The 20,138-nt window shown below is 41.0% G+C and overlaps 1 protein-coding gene across 5 annotated transcripts in view; it reads right to left on the bottom strand.

The window, feature by feature from the left end:
• Positions 1-805: 805 nt before the first annotated feature.
• The window catches only part of TACC1 (transforming acidic coiled-coil containing protein 1), a 169,419-nt gene continuing 150,086 nt past the window's right edge, over positions 806-20,138 (bottom strand). For all 5 annotated transcript variants that reach the window (XM_036750883.1, XM_036750882.1, XM_036750879.1 and 2 more), the window contains 7 exons: positions 18,403-18,531; positions 13,719-13,795; positions 10,835-10,878; positions 9,668-9,828; positions 8,656-8,762; positions 7,856-7,976; positions 806-6,380 (listed from right to left, as the gene is read on the bottom strand). In XM_036750883.1, coding sequence (XP_036606778.1) covers positions 6,309-6,380; positions 7,856-7,976; positions 8,656-8,762; positions 9,668-9,828; positions 10,835-10,878; positions 13,719-13,795; positions 18,403-18,531 — 711 coding nt within the window. In that variant the 3' untranslated portion in view covers positions 806-6,308. The remainder of the gene's footprint in view (positions 6,381-7,855; positions 7,977-8,655; positions 8,763-9,667; positions 9,829-10,834; positions 10,879-13,718; positions 13,796-18,402; positions 18,532-20,138) is intronic.

Genomic DNA, 20,138 nt, shown 5'->3' on the forward strand with positions numbered 1-20,138 from the left:
ATGGACTCTTTACAGAATGGAACTGAAAGGAAGCTCAGAGATTCTGTGAAGTTCTATTTACAAATGAGAAACATGAGACTCACTGAAGTTATGGAAGGAGTGATGTCCAGCAGTGTTTCCTCCATAACACGGATCAGGCCAACTCCCTCTCCTTCTTCCACCATTAATGGCCTGCCTGCGTGATTTTCTTTAAAGCCAACAAAGCTGTGCCTGCACCTTGACTGGGCCCTATTCTCCCATAAGGCAGCTTCCTGGTCACCTCAGGGCATTAAAAAGTGGGTAAATCCACCTGGTGGATTTCTGAAAACCATGCCCCATCATCATGCCCTGTCTCTGATGACCCCATTAAGCATCCAAGAAGTGAAGTAATATGTATCTGTGTTGCAAATCTCTTCAGTTAGGGCAAAGTAAACCCCCATATTCCGTCAACATTGAACCTTAACTAAAAGTGCTGGCTTTAGACCCACCTCTAACAGAAGTCAACAGCCGCACCCCAAGGTAAATGGTAGGCTCTGAACACAGAGGTCTTCTAAATCCAAGGCTATTGAAGCCATGTGACCCTGGACAAGTCTCTTTAAAGGTGTGAATTTCAACCTTTTTATTTGGCAAAAGGGAATAGTGTTGCCGAAACCACCTACCTTTCTGGGTATTTGGGAGGAAATTGTTTGGTAAATCATAGCTTTACAGAAATGTGACTTTTGATGTTCTAATTGGGACTGGAATATAGAGCTAATTAAAAAACAAAGTAGGATCATTATTGTCATGTTCTGAGATAAAACAACTTGTAAGCAAAGCAACAACTCTCAACAGTGATAAACAGTTTTTATTCAGGCAATGAAACATGAAAAAAATATATTAGTACTTATTATAATAATTTCATTTGTGTAAGTATAACTCTTACAAATATTTACCTGACATATAAAAAGGGAAATTATTATACATATAAAATTTATGTAGATGATCATTACATATACAATGCAATCCTGGTAGGAGTCAAGCAGCTTTCACTCCTCCCTATGGGAGGGTAATCAATCACTCACTGTATGGCAGTCACAGGGGCACAGCGGAAGCAGGTGTGCAATTAGGATGGTCACTTATTGGCACGTACGTCACTATATATGGAAATCTATTGGCAATGTACTCGTGCTGACAGCAACACTGAGGAACGTACTGGCACCTTTGAGAATTAAAAGGGGCATCAGGATTCTACCACAAGGAAGAGAAGACTCCAGGTTCAATTGAGTTAAGACTTGGGGGTTGGTTTAGAGTTCCAATTCTCATCACTACAAGACCATTTGAGTTATCAAGTAAATACAGAAGGTTACAGTTATTAGCCCGGGCACTCTGTGAGGGTAGGACCTATCTGAATTTTGGGTCTTCCTCACCACCAACACAGACTTAATACATGTTTGTCAAACTGATTCACAGATCTGACTGGCAGAGAACTTCTTTAGACTGGATTCTAGATGCCACTTCAGGCAGAGGGCAATAGTCTTTAATAGCTCTAAAAATAAAGAACAATTCAAAATATGGCTTGGCTTTATGCCTGGCCTCCACTTGTATTTAGGTTATAGAATGCCACTGGTGTAAAATCGTGCACTTAGCATCCACGAGATAACCACATAAACACGTCAACTTATAGCCAATATAAACATATTATAGCTAATAAACCATTCAGTAGGAATCTTGCTTGTTCAAGTCTAACTGCAGGCTGATAAGGCAAAACAAAAAAGAAGGAATTGCCTCTGGATGACAACCTATGAATATGCGATTGTTAAGACACTGTTACTGGTAGAGAGAGAGGGAGTGAGCTTACCCACCACTGAAGAATGCTGCCCTCAAAAGTGCTTTGCCAACTCTAGAACAGTATTTCTCAAAGTGAACCCTGCAGAAATTTCAACAAAGCAGACCAACGGAGGAGTTTCATCAAAAACTAAAATAAAAAGCCCAGTGCACTGCGCTGGAGGACCAGCATGCCCAGCAAAACTGCCTGTATGCGTTCAGCCAGAGCAGAGACTGAAGACTCACCAGAATAGGCCACGTGACTTAAGAGTGGTTTTCCTGTTAGTGCACATTCTACTAGGTGTGTGATTATTAGTCAGCCTTGGCAGAGGTTCTGCTAGATTGGCTCAAAGGTCTGGGGACAAACCACATTTGACAAAACACTGCTTTGGAGAAGAGGGGGGCTCACTGTATTTCTACACCTTTTTCAAACTAGAGACTCTCCTGGAGGCTCAGGTGGCAAAATCTAGTTTGTTTCTCTTGCCACAGATGTGGAAGCCTGTAATTCTGTGATCATTTACTTGTATTCAAATAGTAAAATATGTTATCGCCTTTAAGGAAACAATGAATTAAGCTTCAGTTCCTACTGTGCGTCTTTCTACCCCTGTTAATGGACCCATGGCACAGGCCTTCTAAACTCCTCCCTGTAATTACCTGAGGTGAATAATGTTTGATCCACAAAACACACAAAATTGTAACGCTGTCAGTTTGAGAAAGTCAATGAGAACTTTCTTAATACTGTGAAGGTAAGAGGGTTCTTCAAAAAAGCTTAAAATTTCATTCTTTTAAAACAAAAAAAGGAAAAAAAAAGGAGAGGTGAAAAACATAAACGTATGGCACAATCCTGGGCAAGACCTTGGGCTCACGGTGAGAACGGCCTCAAGAAACTAGAGGTCACTGCAACCTGCAGCTATTTTAAGGACTTTGTGAAAACAGAGTAGAAATGGGTTTAGAAAATGCAACTACCAAAAAGATGTGTTGGGGTTCTCCCCTTCCCCTTTCCTCCACAAGGATTCTAAAGGCCAACCATTCTAATTAAGAGGCCTATCCATCAAAAGTAAAGATTTGGGCTTACATTTTGTTGAGGGATTTTAAACTATTTTAGTTATACTGTGTGTCCCAAAAATCTTAGTGCCATTTTACACTTCAACACATCAAGGCTTAAATGTTATTTAATAGCTATAAAAATATTTAAATATAATTTCACAGCTATTATAGCTTAAAATAACACTAAGACTTTTGGAACACCCTGTATATAAAAGCAAATGGGAAAGTATGGCACCATCTTTAAGGAAACCATTCAGCCCAGCACACCTTTGTGCATCATTCTGAGCTTGTGGATGAACTCAAATCACTACAATTGGGAATATATAGTTTCTAAACGTCAATGTGGGAGATATGAATGACAAAGGCAGGATGGACTAGATGGGAAGGAGACAAAGCTGAATTAAGGGTAAATTCAGTCTGAGCCTTTACCCAAAAATAAAATTGGATTCCGTAACACTCTGGAATGCTTCCAAAACCCTCATCATTTTTCACTGTCATGAGTTTCTGAACTTCCTAATTTGGGCCAGGGTTAAAGAGAGCTAGAAATGTATCTCTACAAATTTCCAGGCCAATTGTGCAGAACAAGGGGGCTTGGGGGTAGGTCAGTCATGCAGCCAGATTTCAAGGCATTTCTCCAAATAAAGCAAAACTCTGGAAGGTTCACCATCACTGACAGCTACTGTCCAACCTTGACCCCATGGGGGAAAAATAAAGGCTAATTCCTACCATGAGGCATCAGATGCTCCAACGAAAATAATTTTAGACAAAAATAGCTACACTTTGGCAAAGTCAACCATATATTTCTTGAGAACCAAAGAACAAAGTACTGGTCCTACCTCCCAAGCATTATCCAAAATACCCCCAAAATCTACTGCAAAAGAGTCTCCAAGGTGGCAGAGTAGAGGGGACCCAGAACTTTTTTTTTTTTCCAACTGGACATTCAAATACTTACAAGAATATAGCTCTCAGTCCTCAACTATGGCAAAGGTGAGAGTGAGGCTGTTATTACCCTAGGGAGTGTATTAGGGTTGTTTTATGCACCCAAACTCAACCTACTTCATCTTGCCCAGGCCATTTCGTGATTGGGCAGATGCCTAAGGTACTTACGGGATTGTTCTACCAAGTGCTAAATTTCAGTGCTATTGGGGCATTGGTGAGTAAGTATTAGTCAACAGTTGAAATATTAGTCTTTAAGAAAAAGGGGCCCTTTCCCATTTCCTGCACTGCACCTCCATTTGCTAGGGTCTATATACAATGGCAACCGGAGCTGGCTGCTAACTTGTGGGCCAAAAAGGGGATTGTCATCATCAATTTAACACATAGCACTAGTGCTCTTTGGCTACTAAGAGACCGTGACTACACGATCCAGCTGAAACTGCTACGTGTGCTTCATGTGTAGGACAGACTGAGAGCAAACAAATAGACATAGACACTTCCTATCTACACTTCCTATCTAGTTGACTAGCAGCAGAAAGGTTCTGTAAACTTTCCCTTTTCCTAAATGCCTGGATTGTTTCCACATAGGATTTTAGAATCATAGCTTAAAGAAGAGACCAATGTGTTATTCCACTGCCTGGAAACTTTTCCATTCATTATCTGTAATGTGCAGCAAAAATCTCCTTAAGCCCCAATAATTGCTTTCAGAACCCTAAATGATTGTCCTAAATTGAGTGATGCTGTTTTTTTTCCCTTGTTACTACACAGAGTGTTTAGATACTAAAGGCTTTCAAAAGGCAACCTAAGCACCAACTACAGGAGTTGCATTTTAATAGAATAGGATTCTCAGCCTTCAAAGTAATACTGAGTTATGACTGAAGAGTATGGAACTCATGTGAAATGTACGTGATAAGGAGATCTATGGAGGGCCTCCACTGTTCACTGCAAAAGGTGGATCATGCAACAGCATTAAAATTACAGTATGACGATCACCACATACTCAAAATACTGCACATATCACTAGGAAGTGCTTGCAGGTAACAGGTTCAAACAAAAGCAAGTGATGTCAAAGGGCAGCATGGATTTGGCTTAGCTAAGTGAGGAGGGGAAATCACTGCCACTGGACTGAACACTCCCACCCGGCAGCCAACGAGATGAACGTGTGCTGATCCTTCTGTCTATAGAAAAGGCAACAAAAAAAGATTCTGTCAATACAGATTTTTTCCCCTATAGTTCTTAAAGTAGCATAGAATTTGTTTTTCTTCTAACAGTAACACAAAGAGTGCTGAGTCTCAGAGCACATTTATGTATATATTTTTTTAACTTCCCTGGTTTTAACAAAAGGTGGTTGTTAAAAATCCTGGTAATGGAAGTCTTTCAAATAAAGCAAAACATAGGCTTGGTCCTTCAAGTTGTTCTTCAATTCTGGTCCTTCTAGTGTTAAAATCTCATACTAAGTTCTAGAGAAGAATGTTATATCAATTCTAAAATATTAAAAATTAGAATGTGTCTAATTTTTCCTATACCCTCCCCCCAAGATGGTGGTGGTGGGAGCCTGTAGTTATTTTCTAACTGGATTAAGATTACCTAAATCTTTTCTAAGGGAGTGTTACTTGCACAGTTCAAGTGAAAAGGTTATTGATTTCTTTAAATAAAAAAAATCTTATTTCCACATCCAGAAAGGGCCACCAGTCTGCATCATGTGTATGTATTGAGAAAAGCTGGCACCAACTCAAACCAGTTACAATTACATTGGAAGGAGTGAATGCTTGTCTTCACTCCCGGCCAATCACTGATATAAGATAGCAATAAAGGAGAATGGTAATAGAAACCACCAAGGGCCTCTTTCCTTAATAGAACATCTCATTCCTGCTGACTTCCTGAATTCTTCAGTGTGAACTCTGAGAAAGAAAACAACCAACTTCAAAAGAAAACAGAAGCAGCCAAAGCTGCTCAGAAGCCCATCCCTGCTGTGGGACCCTCCCAGGACATCTCCTAGACCCACAACCTGATTCTGCGGTTTCCCAGAACAGGGAACAGCTTCAAATCTTTCAGAACAATCAGGTGTACTCAGGGAGCACTGAACCCAAACTGAACCTCTCCTGACTTGAACAACAAGTTAGATGCTACCTTCAAATAAAAACCAACTTCAAAAGAACAAAGTCATGTCATCTTAAAAAGAGAAAAGAATTAATCAGAAGGTAACTCAAAATTACGATTTGAGGCTTCACAGAGGCCTTGACCTCAGGAAACAAGAGACCACAACAATCCACAAACTGGAAAGCCAGACCTAGCAGCCAGCTTCCTGGTTTGCTGAACTTGACTACCAACAAATGAAAAAGGATTCAAGAAAGGGACTGAGACCTCTGGGGGTTGTCCTGTCTTTTTTTGGGGTGGGGTGGGGTGGGGGACTGTTGTGTCTGCAGCAAAGCGGAACAGGGAGCAGTAAGCATGTGCCCTTCTCTGCTATGGGGAGATTATTCCTGGATAAGGCAAAAATACTTGGGAATCACAAAGAAGCAGCTGAGGGAGGAGGTGCTGGACTAACAGCCAGTCTTTCCCAGCTTTGCAATAAGCTCATCACAGATCTTTGTCAGTTCTTCAATTTCTTGGTTCTGAAAAATAGAAGATAGGAGTCAGAGTATGATCTTTTGACTCTTTTTGCATCCCCAGCAATTACTGATTGTATTCAGAAACCATGGAACTCTAGCTGAATAGGCCCTGCTCTCCTATCCCAACAACTGAGCACATCCCACCACTAACTGAATGGTTGTCATATATGAATGAGAATATGGCCAGGGCCACACAGAGGGGAGGCAGGAAGGAAGCCATTTTAGGAAATTATAAGCCATGATGGTTGGGTGAGATGATGTCACAAGGGCAATGTTGTGAGGAACAGGATGGGGTTTAGTGACCCTGCAGTGAGATCTGGTTGAATGTTACTAATGATGTCCATCCTTGGTCGGGCTATATGACAAAAGTGCCTCATACCTGGGGCCGCTCTCTGCCTCAGACTGCTTCCTAAACCCCAAATATCCCTCCCACTCCCACTGAATTACTAACATCCCTTACAGCCCAATTCTAAGGCCACCTCAACAATGAAGCCTGTTCTGATTCCTCTCCTGCTGGTAATGACCTTCCCATTCATGTCTAACAAAGCACTTTACTCTGTATCTCTCTAATGAACTTTCTATGTGAAATGATCTACTAAAGCAATCATTTTCCCCCTGTACACTCCATGAGGACAGGGATAGGGCTGAATCTAAATTTCCCATCTCCCTCCAACACTGGGCACAGTGACAGATACAGCAAAAGATGTATGCAGGTTTATTTTATACTACACGGAGGAAATGACAGCTGCAGTGGTTGTTATGATGGCCAGGTGGTACTAGAAAGCCAACATCATGGAAATGACCCAAATGGATGGCGGAGTCAGTAGCAGCCCACCTCTGCAGGGCTTCTGGTGAGGAGGGCCTCCCAGATCACCTACTGGATAATTAGGTGATCATGATATTTTCATTTGGAGAAAATAGGAATGGCTTCTTCATTTTTCCCCCCAAAGCCTAATCTTGACATTTTCCACTAACATCCTGCAATGACTTGTTCTGACGTGAAGGTGACGCCAGGGCCTCAAAGACTGTGCCAGGGGAGTAAGTTTTGACAAGCCAAGCAGGAAAAGTCCCAAGAACGGGACAATGATGGATCATCTGCCACCCATGGAACTGGCTCGAAAGAAGCTCACCACTAGTACACTGACCACCAAGCACTTAATTTTCTTGTCTTTCTACAGAAACTCATGAAAACTATTTTTTACTGTTTGGGGGGAAGGGGAGGAGAATGACTGAAGAAAAAATATTTTGATAATCATATTTTAATATATTTATTGATTTCCTTTATAATATCACGTATTTTATGTATTTAAAAATATTATTCTGATAATAGGTTGTTAGGCTTTGCCACAAATGAACTTCAGTACTCCTGGTCTAGACTCTGCATATGGTGAATTGTTAGGGGACCTACAGAAACCATTATGTAAGGAAACTCCTCCCAGCCCCTCTGTACCCCAATAATCCAAATGAAAAACCTGTACCTTCTGCTGAAGGGCTCTTTCTAGAGACTCCACTTTCATCTGTTCTTTTCTGAGGCCAGCATGGAGAGCTGCACTCTCAGCTTTGGCTTTTGTCCGAACCTGAGCAATCTCTTCGTTGGCTCTATGGTGTGGAAATTGAATGAAAAGGAAAAAAAGAATGCACAGAGATTAGACTCTGGGGACAGTTAAAGTGCCACTGCCTTAGTAGTCAGCACTCACAGGATGAGGACCCTTCCTGGAAGAGCTAACATCCTACCACACGCCTGATAAAGACAGACAGGAAACACCAACTCATCTTGAAGAACCTCTGCTCGGTGAATTCCTACCCATCCCATAAAACCCAATTCAAATGCCACCTCCTTCAGTATGTCTCCCCCAATTGCCCTGAGGACTTAAAGCTCAGGGTTAAAAGCTGTGGCCAATCCAAAACCAATTACACAGGAAAAAAAGTGTCCCTGAAAAGATAGTCTGAAGCAAGGGGAAAATAAACTATTAAAAAAAATCAATTAATGTATGGCTTTCTCAAAGTAATGCATAGAGCAACAGGCATGGGGATAAGAGTGGGAAGGCTTAGTCATGCTCAAAGTCATACTCTTTGGAATTTATACCCCTTACCCACGTGGCCAGACATAGGGGCACTCTATGAAAAGCAGGTATTTACACCAAGTTCAATAGGGAAGATTATATTGGGCAAAAGAATTCTCAATTCAAAACCCCTCAGCTGCAAAACATTCTTGCTCTTCTCCACCTTTCCTATAACATTCCAGACCAGGAAAGTCATGTTTATCGATGACTCTTACTTGTCTAGTTTTTCTTCCGCATGGAGTTTCAGGGCCTGATATCGCTGCTCCTCCTGTTTGACTCGAGTTAAGTAGTCTTGAGCACATTTTTTCAAAGCCTCTTCATTCTGTTCCAAGATGGGAATTTGAAATCAAAAGAACATGTTACTGCTTCTCCTAGGCTATATACACCCATAACAGGTTCTTCTATAAGATTCAGGTCCCTAGCACAGAGTAAGCATTTAACAAGTGCTTTATCATTCATTCATATTAAACTTCATGAATTAAATAAAATTAAAGCAAAAAATACTTGAGTGACTTAAATGTTCAAGATACTTGTTACAGCACACACTCCTGGATAAGGACTAGAGAAACGTCACTAAATTAATTGGCACATCTTAATTTATAATGTATAAAGTAATTAAATTTTATTCCTCCTAAAAATATTATACAATGAATCCTCCACTCAAGTACTCTTCCAATACCTTCCTGAGGTGTGGCAATGACTTTGGGACCTTGAAGGCCAAACCAGCAGAATCCCCTGTTATGAACAGGTACAGGCATTGGCCCAAAACAAATTCCCATTGGCCATGTCCAAAAATTCACACCTCAGTCTACACTGAGTCCATCACCATCAGGAGGTGTGTAGAATGTTTCATCGTGAGTCCTCTGGAACTGTGGTTGGTCACTGTACTTTAACAGTATTCTTAATGCTCAGGAAATACAGAGTTGCTGTTTCATCTACTGGTCTCCAGGTTAGATGAGCTCTTGCTATCATTACTGATGTTGGTTGGTCACAAACAGCACTGAGCATCTTTTCTAGGCTATACTCACAGCTGTGAACTTGGCTGCAACAGTGTGGCCCATCAACAATAACAGAAGTAAGAAATGAAAAGAGAATTAAAAGGCAATTCAAAGCCCTCCATTTAAGAGGCTGGCCACATCAAACTGAAGGTGAAGGAAACACCTAGGAATGAATAACCAGATAACCTTCCAGGAGTGACAAGGAAGCAGAGAGAAAAAGGCTCAACACCTTCTTAAACCCTTCAAGGACTCCCTTGAGGTTCTCATATCTCCGGAATAGATCAGAGAGAGATCTCTCCACAGAATTCAGGTCTGCCAAGGCCTGCTCCTTCTCCATGGTCAGCTGCTGGAGGCTCTTCTGAGAGCTCATGTTTGTCCTCTGCTCATCCTCTGTAAATATAAGGCAACAAAGTAAGGATGCTGTCGTGAAACCTCTTGCTTCAAATTAGTCTATAAATCTGGTAACGTGGAAAGGACACTTCACACAACTTTTCACAGAACTGTAGAATCTTGAGTGTTAAAAGAGATGTAGACCTCTAAGACCTCCCTACCTTTGAAGGTGCATCTTGTACTTGCGGGCAACTCTGTTTTTCCTAATATTAAGCTGCCCATTTACTTCTGTGACTTTCACCCCACTGCTCCTACTCAAACTTTTTTTTAAGACCACTTTACACTCTTAAAATTACTGAGGATTGCCACTCCCTTAAAAAAGCTTGTTTATATGGACTATATTAGGAATATTTACCATAAGTAAAATGTCTGAGTATTATGGTGAAAATAGTGTTGACTTCTCAGACCTCCTGAAAGGATCCCTGAACCACTTTGAGAATTGCTGCCTTAGCACAAGTCTAATCTCCGTTCCATATGATAGACTGACAAATACTGAAAAGACTGTAAGGACGGGTATCACCACATTTTCTTTTCAAAAGTCCCTGCTTTGCTTTATGTGAGAACTGTGATCTCTTACAACAACAAGGGCTCAAAGAAGAGAGAAGTACAATGCTTTTGTCCCTTTGGAGGGCAACATTAGGGAAGGGGACAGGCTCTTGACTGATGAAAATGCTCTCCACCACCAGAGAAGGAACCATCATTGTCTGAATACATAGGGAAGCATATTATTTTTCTTTCTTTCAAGTCTTCTTGTAGAAAACGACTAATATGGAAATGTTTCATACAATTACACATGTATAACCTATATCAGATTGCTTCCCGTCTCAGGGACAGACAGGGATAGAATTTATAACTCAAAAACTCAAAAACTTAATGTATGACTGGTAGAACATTTAGTGCAAGGTCACTGGGGAATTAGGTAGTTTCTGCCCTACCCAGCATGCTGATCTGAAATCCACCCCCATTGGGCTAATGGCTCATGCTTGTGAGGCAACTTTCCTCTTACCAATCATCTGAGCAATGGTTTTTTCGTATTCAGCCACAATTTTCCTAAAAAAAAAAAAAAAGAAGAAGAAGAAAAAGAAAAAGAAAACAAATCTATCACATGAGTTTTGTGTTTGCACACTATGGACATTGTTCCTTGCACACAACACTCTATTTGCCATTTTCACTTGCTGTCCCCCCTGCCTGGAATGCTCTCCTCCTCTTTACCACTGCCTCCTGGCCTCCTTCAAGTCCTAGTTAAAATCCCACCTTTTTCAGGAAGCCTCTGCCATTCATCCCTAAGGTGAGTGCCTTCTGAGATGATCTCCCATCTACCCTGTACACAGCTTGATTGTACAGTTTTGCACAATGCCTCATCCATTTGACTGTGAGCCCCTTGAGAGCAGAATCTGTTTTTGTCTTTCTTTGAATCCCCCCCAATATTTAACACAGGCCAGGCACATAGTCAGCACAGATGTTTTGTGAAATGACATACTAATTTGCACAGATATTGAGCTCCAACTAAGTCACTAGAATGGACCTAGTAAGATACAAAGTTATTTCAGATTTATGCCGCCACTGTACAGACAGCCTTTTGTTACAATTTCAGAATGACAGAATTTTTCATTTATCCAGGTTTTGCTCCTTGTTGGATTTCTAACTGTAATTTCAATATGCTTCTCCTGCTCCCAGTTCTGCACCTTGAGACGTTAGCTTTCTGATTCCCCTTGTCTTTTCTCCCCTACTCCTCACCCTGACTTGACAAGAGCCCTGCTCTAAAAGAGCACTCAGTTTTGGGTCTGAGGACCTGGATTCAAATCTCATATCTGATGCTTATAACCACAGTAATTAGATCAAGGTATATGACCTCCCTGGGACTCAGTTTCCTCATCTGTAACATGAAGGATGCCCTAGGTGGTTGGAGGCCCCTTCTAGCTCTAGGCCAATAAGCCCATGTTCTCTGACAGGCTTTTTGTGCTCACTCATCTTTATGTAACCACTCATCAGTGTGTAAAATTTTTGGTGAATGCTTGTTTTTCAAACACTACCTAGAAGGGACTTTTAAAGGTTATCTGGTCCGGTCCCATCATTTTACAGATGAGGAAATGGACTTGCCCAAAGTCACAAGGGCAGTAAGCTTCTAAGCCAGGATTTGACCCTAGTTTGACTCTCAGGAGTGTTTCTCCATGCCCCCCCCCCCCTCCACCACCAAGGAATTATTTAGGATATTGGCTTTCTCCTCTCCATGGCTACTTGCCTTTAGCCACTTTGTCAATTTGCACCTGCTGCTCTGGCAGGTTTCAACTCCACGATACAAGAAGCCTCCACAGTGAATACCCTCAGGCTCTCTCCTCTGCCCCCCAAAGTTTTCCTGCCTCTCTTTGTGTGTAGTCTCTCCTCATTAGATTGTGAGCTCCTTGAGGGCAAGGACTATATTTGTTTTTATTATTAATTGTATCCCTGGTGCTTAGCACAACAAGGGGAACATAGTACGCACTTAACAAATGTTTGTTGGATTGGCCATTTCAGTTTTCACTGCAACTTTTCCAGAGGGCAAGGAGATAACAGAAATCTACCAGTTTTGCCCTTTCTTAGCACCTATGGTTAAAGTCTGGTTGATGGTGAAGGGATTTGAAACTAAAATGCGTTTAAAAAATTCTTTATGGATCTGAATTATTTATGCTATCTTTCTCCCCTACAAGCACAGACATAAAAGAGTAGGTCTTGCCCTAATGGTTTTCCATTAGTCTGCATTATCTTTTACATATATTTGTGATGCCATGGTAATGCCATTCCGTGTGTATGGAGCTTTGACTTAACACAAATCACAAAATGGCCCTTGACTGCATAATCACCTACAGGAGACCACAAATACAGAGAGCCCCAACTTTCATTTTGGAGATAAGGACTCCCAGGCCCAGAGAGAGGGACGGAATCCTCAACAGCTGGTGAATGGCTGAGCCAGGCTCCAGTCTAAGCCTTCTGCTCCTTCCGTAGAAGATTCTCTTGGCTGACAGCAATGCTCTTCCCAGCCAGCTTGCAGAAGCCTCCAGCACAGGCTAACCACGGTCCTGGTTTTCAGCGCATGGCAATCTCTGTGGCTCGGTGAAAAGAATACCAGCTCTGGCTTCAGTGGGACTTAGGGTGTCCTGATACCTTTGGGCAAACCACTTGCCTTATTTTTCTCATCTGTAAAACGAGAGGGTTGGACTACCTGGCCTCTGAGGTCTTTTCCAGCTCTGTGTCTACGATCCTTATTTCTTTTTTTTGCCTTTCCACAGAAATCTCATTTTAGGAGTGTCGCAGATATTCAGGCCGATCCAGCACAACATCCAGAACCACAACTAGCATTCGCAGAGCGCCTTAGGGTTTACAAAAGGCTTTATACACATTACCTCATTTGATGCTCATGACAACCCAGGGAGGTAGTTGCTTTATCATCCCCATTTTACAGATGAGGAAACTAAGGCAGACAGAAGATAAGAGACTTACTCAGAGTAATGGAATGCACAGGTTTCCAGAGTCAGCATCAAGCAACCCACATCAGAACAAAAATTTAAGTGCGTTTAAAATGAACCCTGAGCTACTCATGTGACCAGACATGTCAGTGTTTGAAGCTAGGTTTAAACTCAGGACTTCCTGACTCAGCACTCTACCCACAACCACTGTGCTCACATGCAAACAGCCAAGTTCTTCAGCATTCAAAGGAGAACACATCCTATCCCATTCTACTTTGAGATAGTTCTGTTAGGAAGTTTTTCCTTACAAGCTAACCTAAATCTGCCTCCTTGCATATCATTAGCTCTTCTTGTCCACAAACTCGATGCAATCTGTTAACCACAAATCCAAATTACAAATACCTCCAAAAGTGCTATCTTCCCTAAGAATTCTGTGGAAACTCTAACCTCATTTCCAAGACTTCTTGTCGGGTCTCTTCATATTTTTTCTTCCATTCATTTGCTTCAATTTCTTTAGTGATTATCTAGAGCATAAAAAGAAACAAAACCTGGATTTAGCTCTTCTGATACATTTTACTGATACAAGTTTGGGTTTTTGAAATTAAAAAGTGGGAACATAAATGAGCATAGAGAAATCAAACCCCTTCCAAGTCTCTGTATTAAGACAAAAAGTCTTACGCTGATAGTGCTGACTGAAAACTAAATATTAATCTTATGGTTATTAATAGAACATGTGTGGGTCTATAGAAGCACCTACATCAGACCTAGTTAATCACTCTTCTGTCTGCCAGGACCATATGGCCACCACCCTGAAGCACCCTCATGAAGAAACACCCAGAAAATGTCCTGGAACTGAGGCTACAGTGTTAACGGTCTTAAGCTAGGGGAAAACAGGAACAATGTCACTAAGTCGAGTTGAGACATCAAGGGATACCCTACCACTGGGGGAATGGAATACCCAGGGATCCAGAGTCAGCATCAAGCAAACCCTGATCAGAACAATATTCTAAGTGAGCACTGTCTGTTTTGATTCAGTCAGTCCTTTCTTTTCTGCAGGAAGGTGTCTATACAGCAGTGCACAGTCTGCACTATCTGTCCTCCTAGGTGCAAAGGGCTGGGGCTTTTAGGGATGCAGATGACAGACTATCTCGACCTGTATCAGGGCATGGAATGGTCCTGTCCTCTGGCCTGTGGTCTTACTAGCTGACTATGTATACCAGAAGTGTGTCCGCCATTGTCAAGAATCCAGGATAGCAGGCAGGACCATGAGTCTTTTCTGCCCTTTCATGATGAATAAGTAGATGGAAACAGAGATAGGAAAGTGCTAGAAGGTGAAACCTGGGATCGAGATGGGTCTTATGCAGGAAACCCAAGAATAACAAGGTGGGTTTTTAGGGGAATGGGGAGCAGGAAAGCCAAATGGTTTCGTAACATCTTGGAGGTTCTCAAAAGACAGCCATATCTAATCTGGTGGCAGCTGGTTATCCATTCATATGCTGCCTTGGTAGTTTATACAAACTATTGGTGCCCAACCTGTGGTAGAGCCTTCCAAACTTGTACTAATCTGATCAGCCACAGTTGGACACTATACTTTGACCCTAACATAGTGATGTCATTTTGGTCTTCTTTGAGAACAAAGGACAACAATCATCCTTGGTAGTTTTCAGCCTGGCCTGGAGGTTTCTTGTTTTTGCTGAGTTGTTTCAGGAGTGGCTGACTCTTCATGACCCCATTTGGGGTTTTTCTTGGCAAGCAACTACGTTTAGGTAGTTTCAAGTTTCTTCAAATAATCATCCCTCACCAAGACCAGTGAGTAGAGGATGAAAAGAACAGATGACAGACTCTGAAGTTAACAAAAAAGTAAATGTTTTTGATGGGTGAATTAATAGAAATGGTATAACAAAACAGTAGACTAGGGCACAGTGTGGGTCCAATCATGCTAGCAGTTTGAACTAATGGTTTTAGAACTAAAGTCCTAGGTTATACTACATATGTTCGACTTGCCCATCAGACTGGAGGTGGTAGGTGTTGGACAAGTGAAATCTAATTTGAAAACACAAGGAAGAGAATGGTCTATAAATGCAAAAACAATAGTTCTCAGTCTAAGTTGATGTGGAAGTCCATGAAGCCAGAATATCTCTTATAAGAACAATCAAGTCTTTTGGGACTTGATAACTGAAAGTTATCAACTATATGACCACCAGTATGGCATCCTGGCCCTATAAGGGTGGCAGGTGTGTGATTAAGTACATTGAGAGGGATGATCAGGGAATCAGGTTAAGAGGTCCTCCTAGTTTCTTGACCAGATTATCTTTGGCTTGTGTTGCAGGTACACACAACCAAATGTTAGGGCAGACTTCATAGCTACAAAAAGTAGTGGGTGACCAACTGTAGAATCTTGAACACTCCAACATGCCTGGCCATCTACCTGTTGTAGCAGGTGTAGGATAGCTGTCCACTCGTCACCTAGAGGGTGAAGTGATACACAAATGAGCAGAAGCTCATCTGAAGTGAAGTCTTCCTCTAAGGAGAAGAAGAGCTGGCATGCTAGGTAGTAGAATGAACTTGGGTATACAAGTCTTGCTCTTTCTTAATGGATAATCTTGATGAGACCAAGGAGAGGCTAGACCCTTACATTTCTTAGCTAAACAAAGGCTCCTTTCTAAGGTGCCTGTACCCTGGCTTAACAAAAGGAGCATCATTCTCTTCTTTGGGGAAATATTCAATTTTAAAGCAGAACTCACTAAAGAATAGTCATCAGAATTGGTGCTAGTTTAGCTTATGGCTAGTTGTACAGCAGGCTTAAGTCCTAGCTCTTAGTGTGGCTAGTGATCCCTTTGAATTACAAATACCTCATTTGCCTGCAATATCAGCAGTTCTTTTCTCTAGATGACTGATAGTGTGGTATTCTATCCCTGTGACTTCTAGGGAGAAGAAGGTATAGGTTCCAACAAGCTGGTTAATGGATCATTAGTGCTACGTCAGAGATGAATTTTCTTCAAAAAGATGTATTAAGGGTTGGAGCATGACAAGTATGCTGAGGAAGTTAATCCTACTCTGTTTCTGTAAGCGGGGCAGAGATTCATTATTTAAGTGCTGCAGGACTCTGGATTTGGAAGGCCCCCTGGAAGATAGAATATCTACTTTCCAAGGTCTATTATGAATGCCAGTCAACCTATCAGGTGCTATTTCCACTCTGTCAAACTGATATTTTATTAACTTCACATAACACAGTACTCATGAAGTACGCAGTGCCATTTGGACATGGTGCTGGCGACCTGGTAAGCAGATTAGCCTAGTAGAGTATCACTCCCACAAGCCCTGGAGGACAAAGTTCTAGAGTGTAGGAGAGACATTACAGAGTCCCAAGGTTAGGTCCATATATTCAAATTGACCAAATCTAGTTTGAAAGGCCTTCTCTTTCAAAAACAAAAAACAAAAAAACCTTTTGTTTTTCATCACCTATATTTCTTAATATATGCTTTCCCGTCTCCCAGAGAATCATCCCTTATAACAATGAAGACAGAGAAGAAAAACAGTTCAACAAAACTAATCAGTCCATTGCAAGAGTTTGACATTATATGCAATATTATACACCCACAGACCCCACTTCTGCAAAATAAGGTGAGAAGATATGAAAGACTTTAATAATTCATCTATCTATATAATTACATTGTATGTTCCTTAGAGCTCCAGTCTTGGCCACCCCAACTGGGCTACAGAGTAGACAATGACACACAGAGATCCCTGTTTATGACTGCTGGAACTGACCTACCTAGACCAATAAGGCCACTTCGGTGGCTGTCAAGGTCCTTCATCATTCCTTGAGGGAGAGGTGGTGACATAACTCAAATCTGACCATCTAGACCTACCTATTAAGGCAGGAAATGTTTTTCATTTTTGCTTTCACATCCTCAGGAGCCAGCCGAGTGCCTCACACTGAATAAATAAAAGCTTGCTGAACTGAAATGAATTGAGATGGTGAGGAAGGGAGTACAGATGGTGGTGGGGAAATAACTTTAAGGCTGTGACCTGTGATCTAGAATAGGCATGAACAGTGATAATGCTGTCAAGCTTGGGGGCTCTAATCATAGGAAAAGAACAAAAAAACCAGAGTGAAGCAGGATTCTGGTCAGAAACACAATTTGGGTTGCAAACTGAGCATTTTATGGGCCAGTTGGGCCCAACTTTTTGTGGAATCAGAGGTAGACAGCGATATGCTTTGCTGCAATTATTCTCACCTCTGCTAAATGGATGAATGGTATTAGTGAAACCAAAAAATCCCCACTTCATCCTCCTCCAAAAAAGAGAAATTTAAGAACTGTGTAGAAAACTTGCTAAGCAGAAAATGTAACACACAACAGCCTGCATTTTCCATGAATATTTTTGGTTATTATAGACCTGAGAAAGTAAGGACCTAATTCCTTAGGATCTGAAGCCTAGAATTAAAGAAGTTTGGAGTTCCTCTATGTGTTTGTGCGTGTGCATAAAGCATGTGCATGTGAATGTTTCTATGTAAGTATGCGTGTGCAATAAAGAATAAATGTTGGCTAATTTCCGAAGTGACAAAGAAGAATTAGTGAATGTATTCATTTGATTGCATTTGTGTCACTTCTCATGCAGCTAATCCTTTGATTTAAGTAACATGTCTTACCTATGATTAAGATCATTGGTTCATATATCTGGAGACCTAGGAGATCATCTTGTACAACATTTTCATATTATAGAGTTTATAATATAGATGAAGTGGGGGGGGTCACCTAGGTAGAAGCAGGATTTGAACCCAGGTCCTCTGACAACAGTCATCATTATTTCTCCTGTATCATGGTGATTAATTTGAAATTCTGTAAGTATGCGACAATAACCAAGACAAAATGCTATGGTACTACAGAAGAGCTGAGGCAAAGAGAAGTTAGATCATTCCCCCTAAGGATATAAGTAAATTTCAAAGCCAGAGATTCAAACCCATACCCAGTGTTTTTGAATCCAGCACTTATTCTATGATATTACACAGGGAGCTCTTTATGAGTCCTATAACTTCAAGGCACATGTGATTCTGGTCAAAAGGGATGACAACCACCTGCTAGGCTAGGGTTTTTGTGAACAAAGCATCCAAAACCCAAGCCATTACCTCTTCTCTTATTAAGGTCAGGACTGCAGTCTTATCTGATTCACTGAGACAGATGCTATCCAGGGGACTTTCATCTCCACATGCCACTGACACAGGAGCTTTCTCTGTTGAGCAAAGGTCAAACACACCCTGTGGAAAAAAAAAAACAAAACCCATTATTATTAAAACCACTCAAGCCACTGGCTTCTAGGCTTAAATCTGCCTCAAAAAATTGCTCCGTGTTGAGGTTTTCAATATGATGATGTCTCCCTTTATGAAATTATTAGCAAGCCAACGAGAACACATGGTATGACCAGCTTTTGACGTAGTCTCCCCTTAGAAATAGCTACATCAGATGCCAAGAGGATCAGTTCAGATGTTCTCAGCGTGTGGGCTCAAAGTGCTTAACAAGATGTTCTTCCCTTTGTCTCAATCTTTAAAAAAGATTGTGAAGTCATTTTTAAAGTCAATGAGGGACTAACTCCCAATCATAGCCACAATATCAATGATATACATTTACCAAAATTTTTTTACCTGTATATATCATTTGAGCCACACAACAATAGTACTGTACAATTATCCCCATTTAAAAATAAGGAAATTCAGGCACAGATTAAGTGACTTGAGCAATCAACAGTATTACTTTATAATTTAAAAAAAAAGTTAGTGTAGTTAGGGAAAAGATAAAATATTATAAAATTTAAAAACTAATATGCAAAGCACTTTTATGTAAATTATCTTACTAAGCATCACAACAACCCTGAGAAGTAGGTACTAAGGACACTCTTATCACACAGCTGGTATGTCAGGCAGTATGTGAAATCATGTTTCCTAATTCTAAGTCCAATAATCCAACTGTTATTTTTAGCTGTAATTGAAACACTTACAAAAATTTTTTTTGGAGATTGGGTCTCCCTCTCTTACCCAGTCACTCATGGGCTCAACCCCACTGATGATCAACATGGAAGCTCTGCTCCACTCGTTTTTCCAACCTGGGCTTCTGATTCACTTTCTCTCGGGGGTTTCTATATTGGCATATTCAATCCTCTTTAGCCCTTTTGCAGCTCAAGCTCACAAACTCAAATCAATCTACCAACCTCTAGAGATTACAGTCACGCACTACTACTCTAGTCTAACATATCATTTATCAGCTTTTGTTGAATAATTAGACATTTTTTTCACCTGTGACTATATAACAAAAGTTCATGCCTTTTGAGATCAAATTTTTTAAAAATTTGGATAGACATCTAAAATACAGTGCAATCCAACTATCTCCACTATCTGTCCCATACTCAAGGCCCAGCTCCAGAGTTGCCTCCCTCACAAAGGATTCCCTGATCACTTTCCCAAGCTGATGTGATCTCTTAATTTTTCCACTGGTTTTGTGGGAGAATTTCTCACAGTCCTTTATTCCATTGTATACCCCCAAATTTTACAGTTTGAACTGGTCCTTGAATGTTTGCAGGATTAATTTCCCATGCTTTGCTTTTCATGTGCTCAATGAAAAGTGCCAAACTCTTCTCCACTTCTTTTACATTTTCTCCCTGTATCATAATATCATCTATGTAGTAGTGCACCAGGTAACTTCAATTCATCCAAATGTTCAGCCACAAAGATAACAAATAGTTGGACTACGCATTCTTATAAGGACAAGCCGCACTATCCACAGTTACTCCTGAGGTCCCTTCATCACTGAGTCTCACAATCCAAGATACTAACGATTCTCCCGTTCCTTGGGTAAACCTACTCAAGATATC

This window comes from Trichosurus vulpecula, chromosome 3 (assembly GCF_011100635.1).
Source record: "Trichosurus vulpecula isolate mTriVul1 chromosome 3, mTriVul1.pri, whole genome shotgun sequence".
In the NCBI taxonomy this organism is placed as follows: Eukaryota; Metazoa; Chordata; class Mammalia; order Diprotodontia; family Phalangeridae; genus Trichosurus; species Trichosurus vulpecula.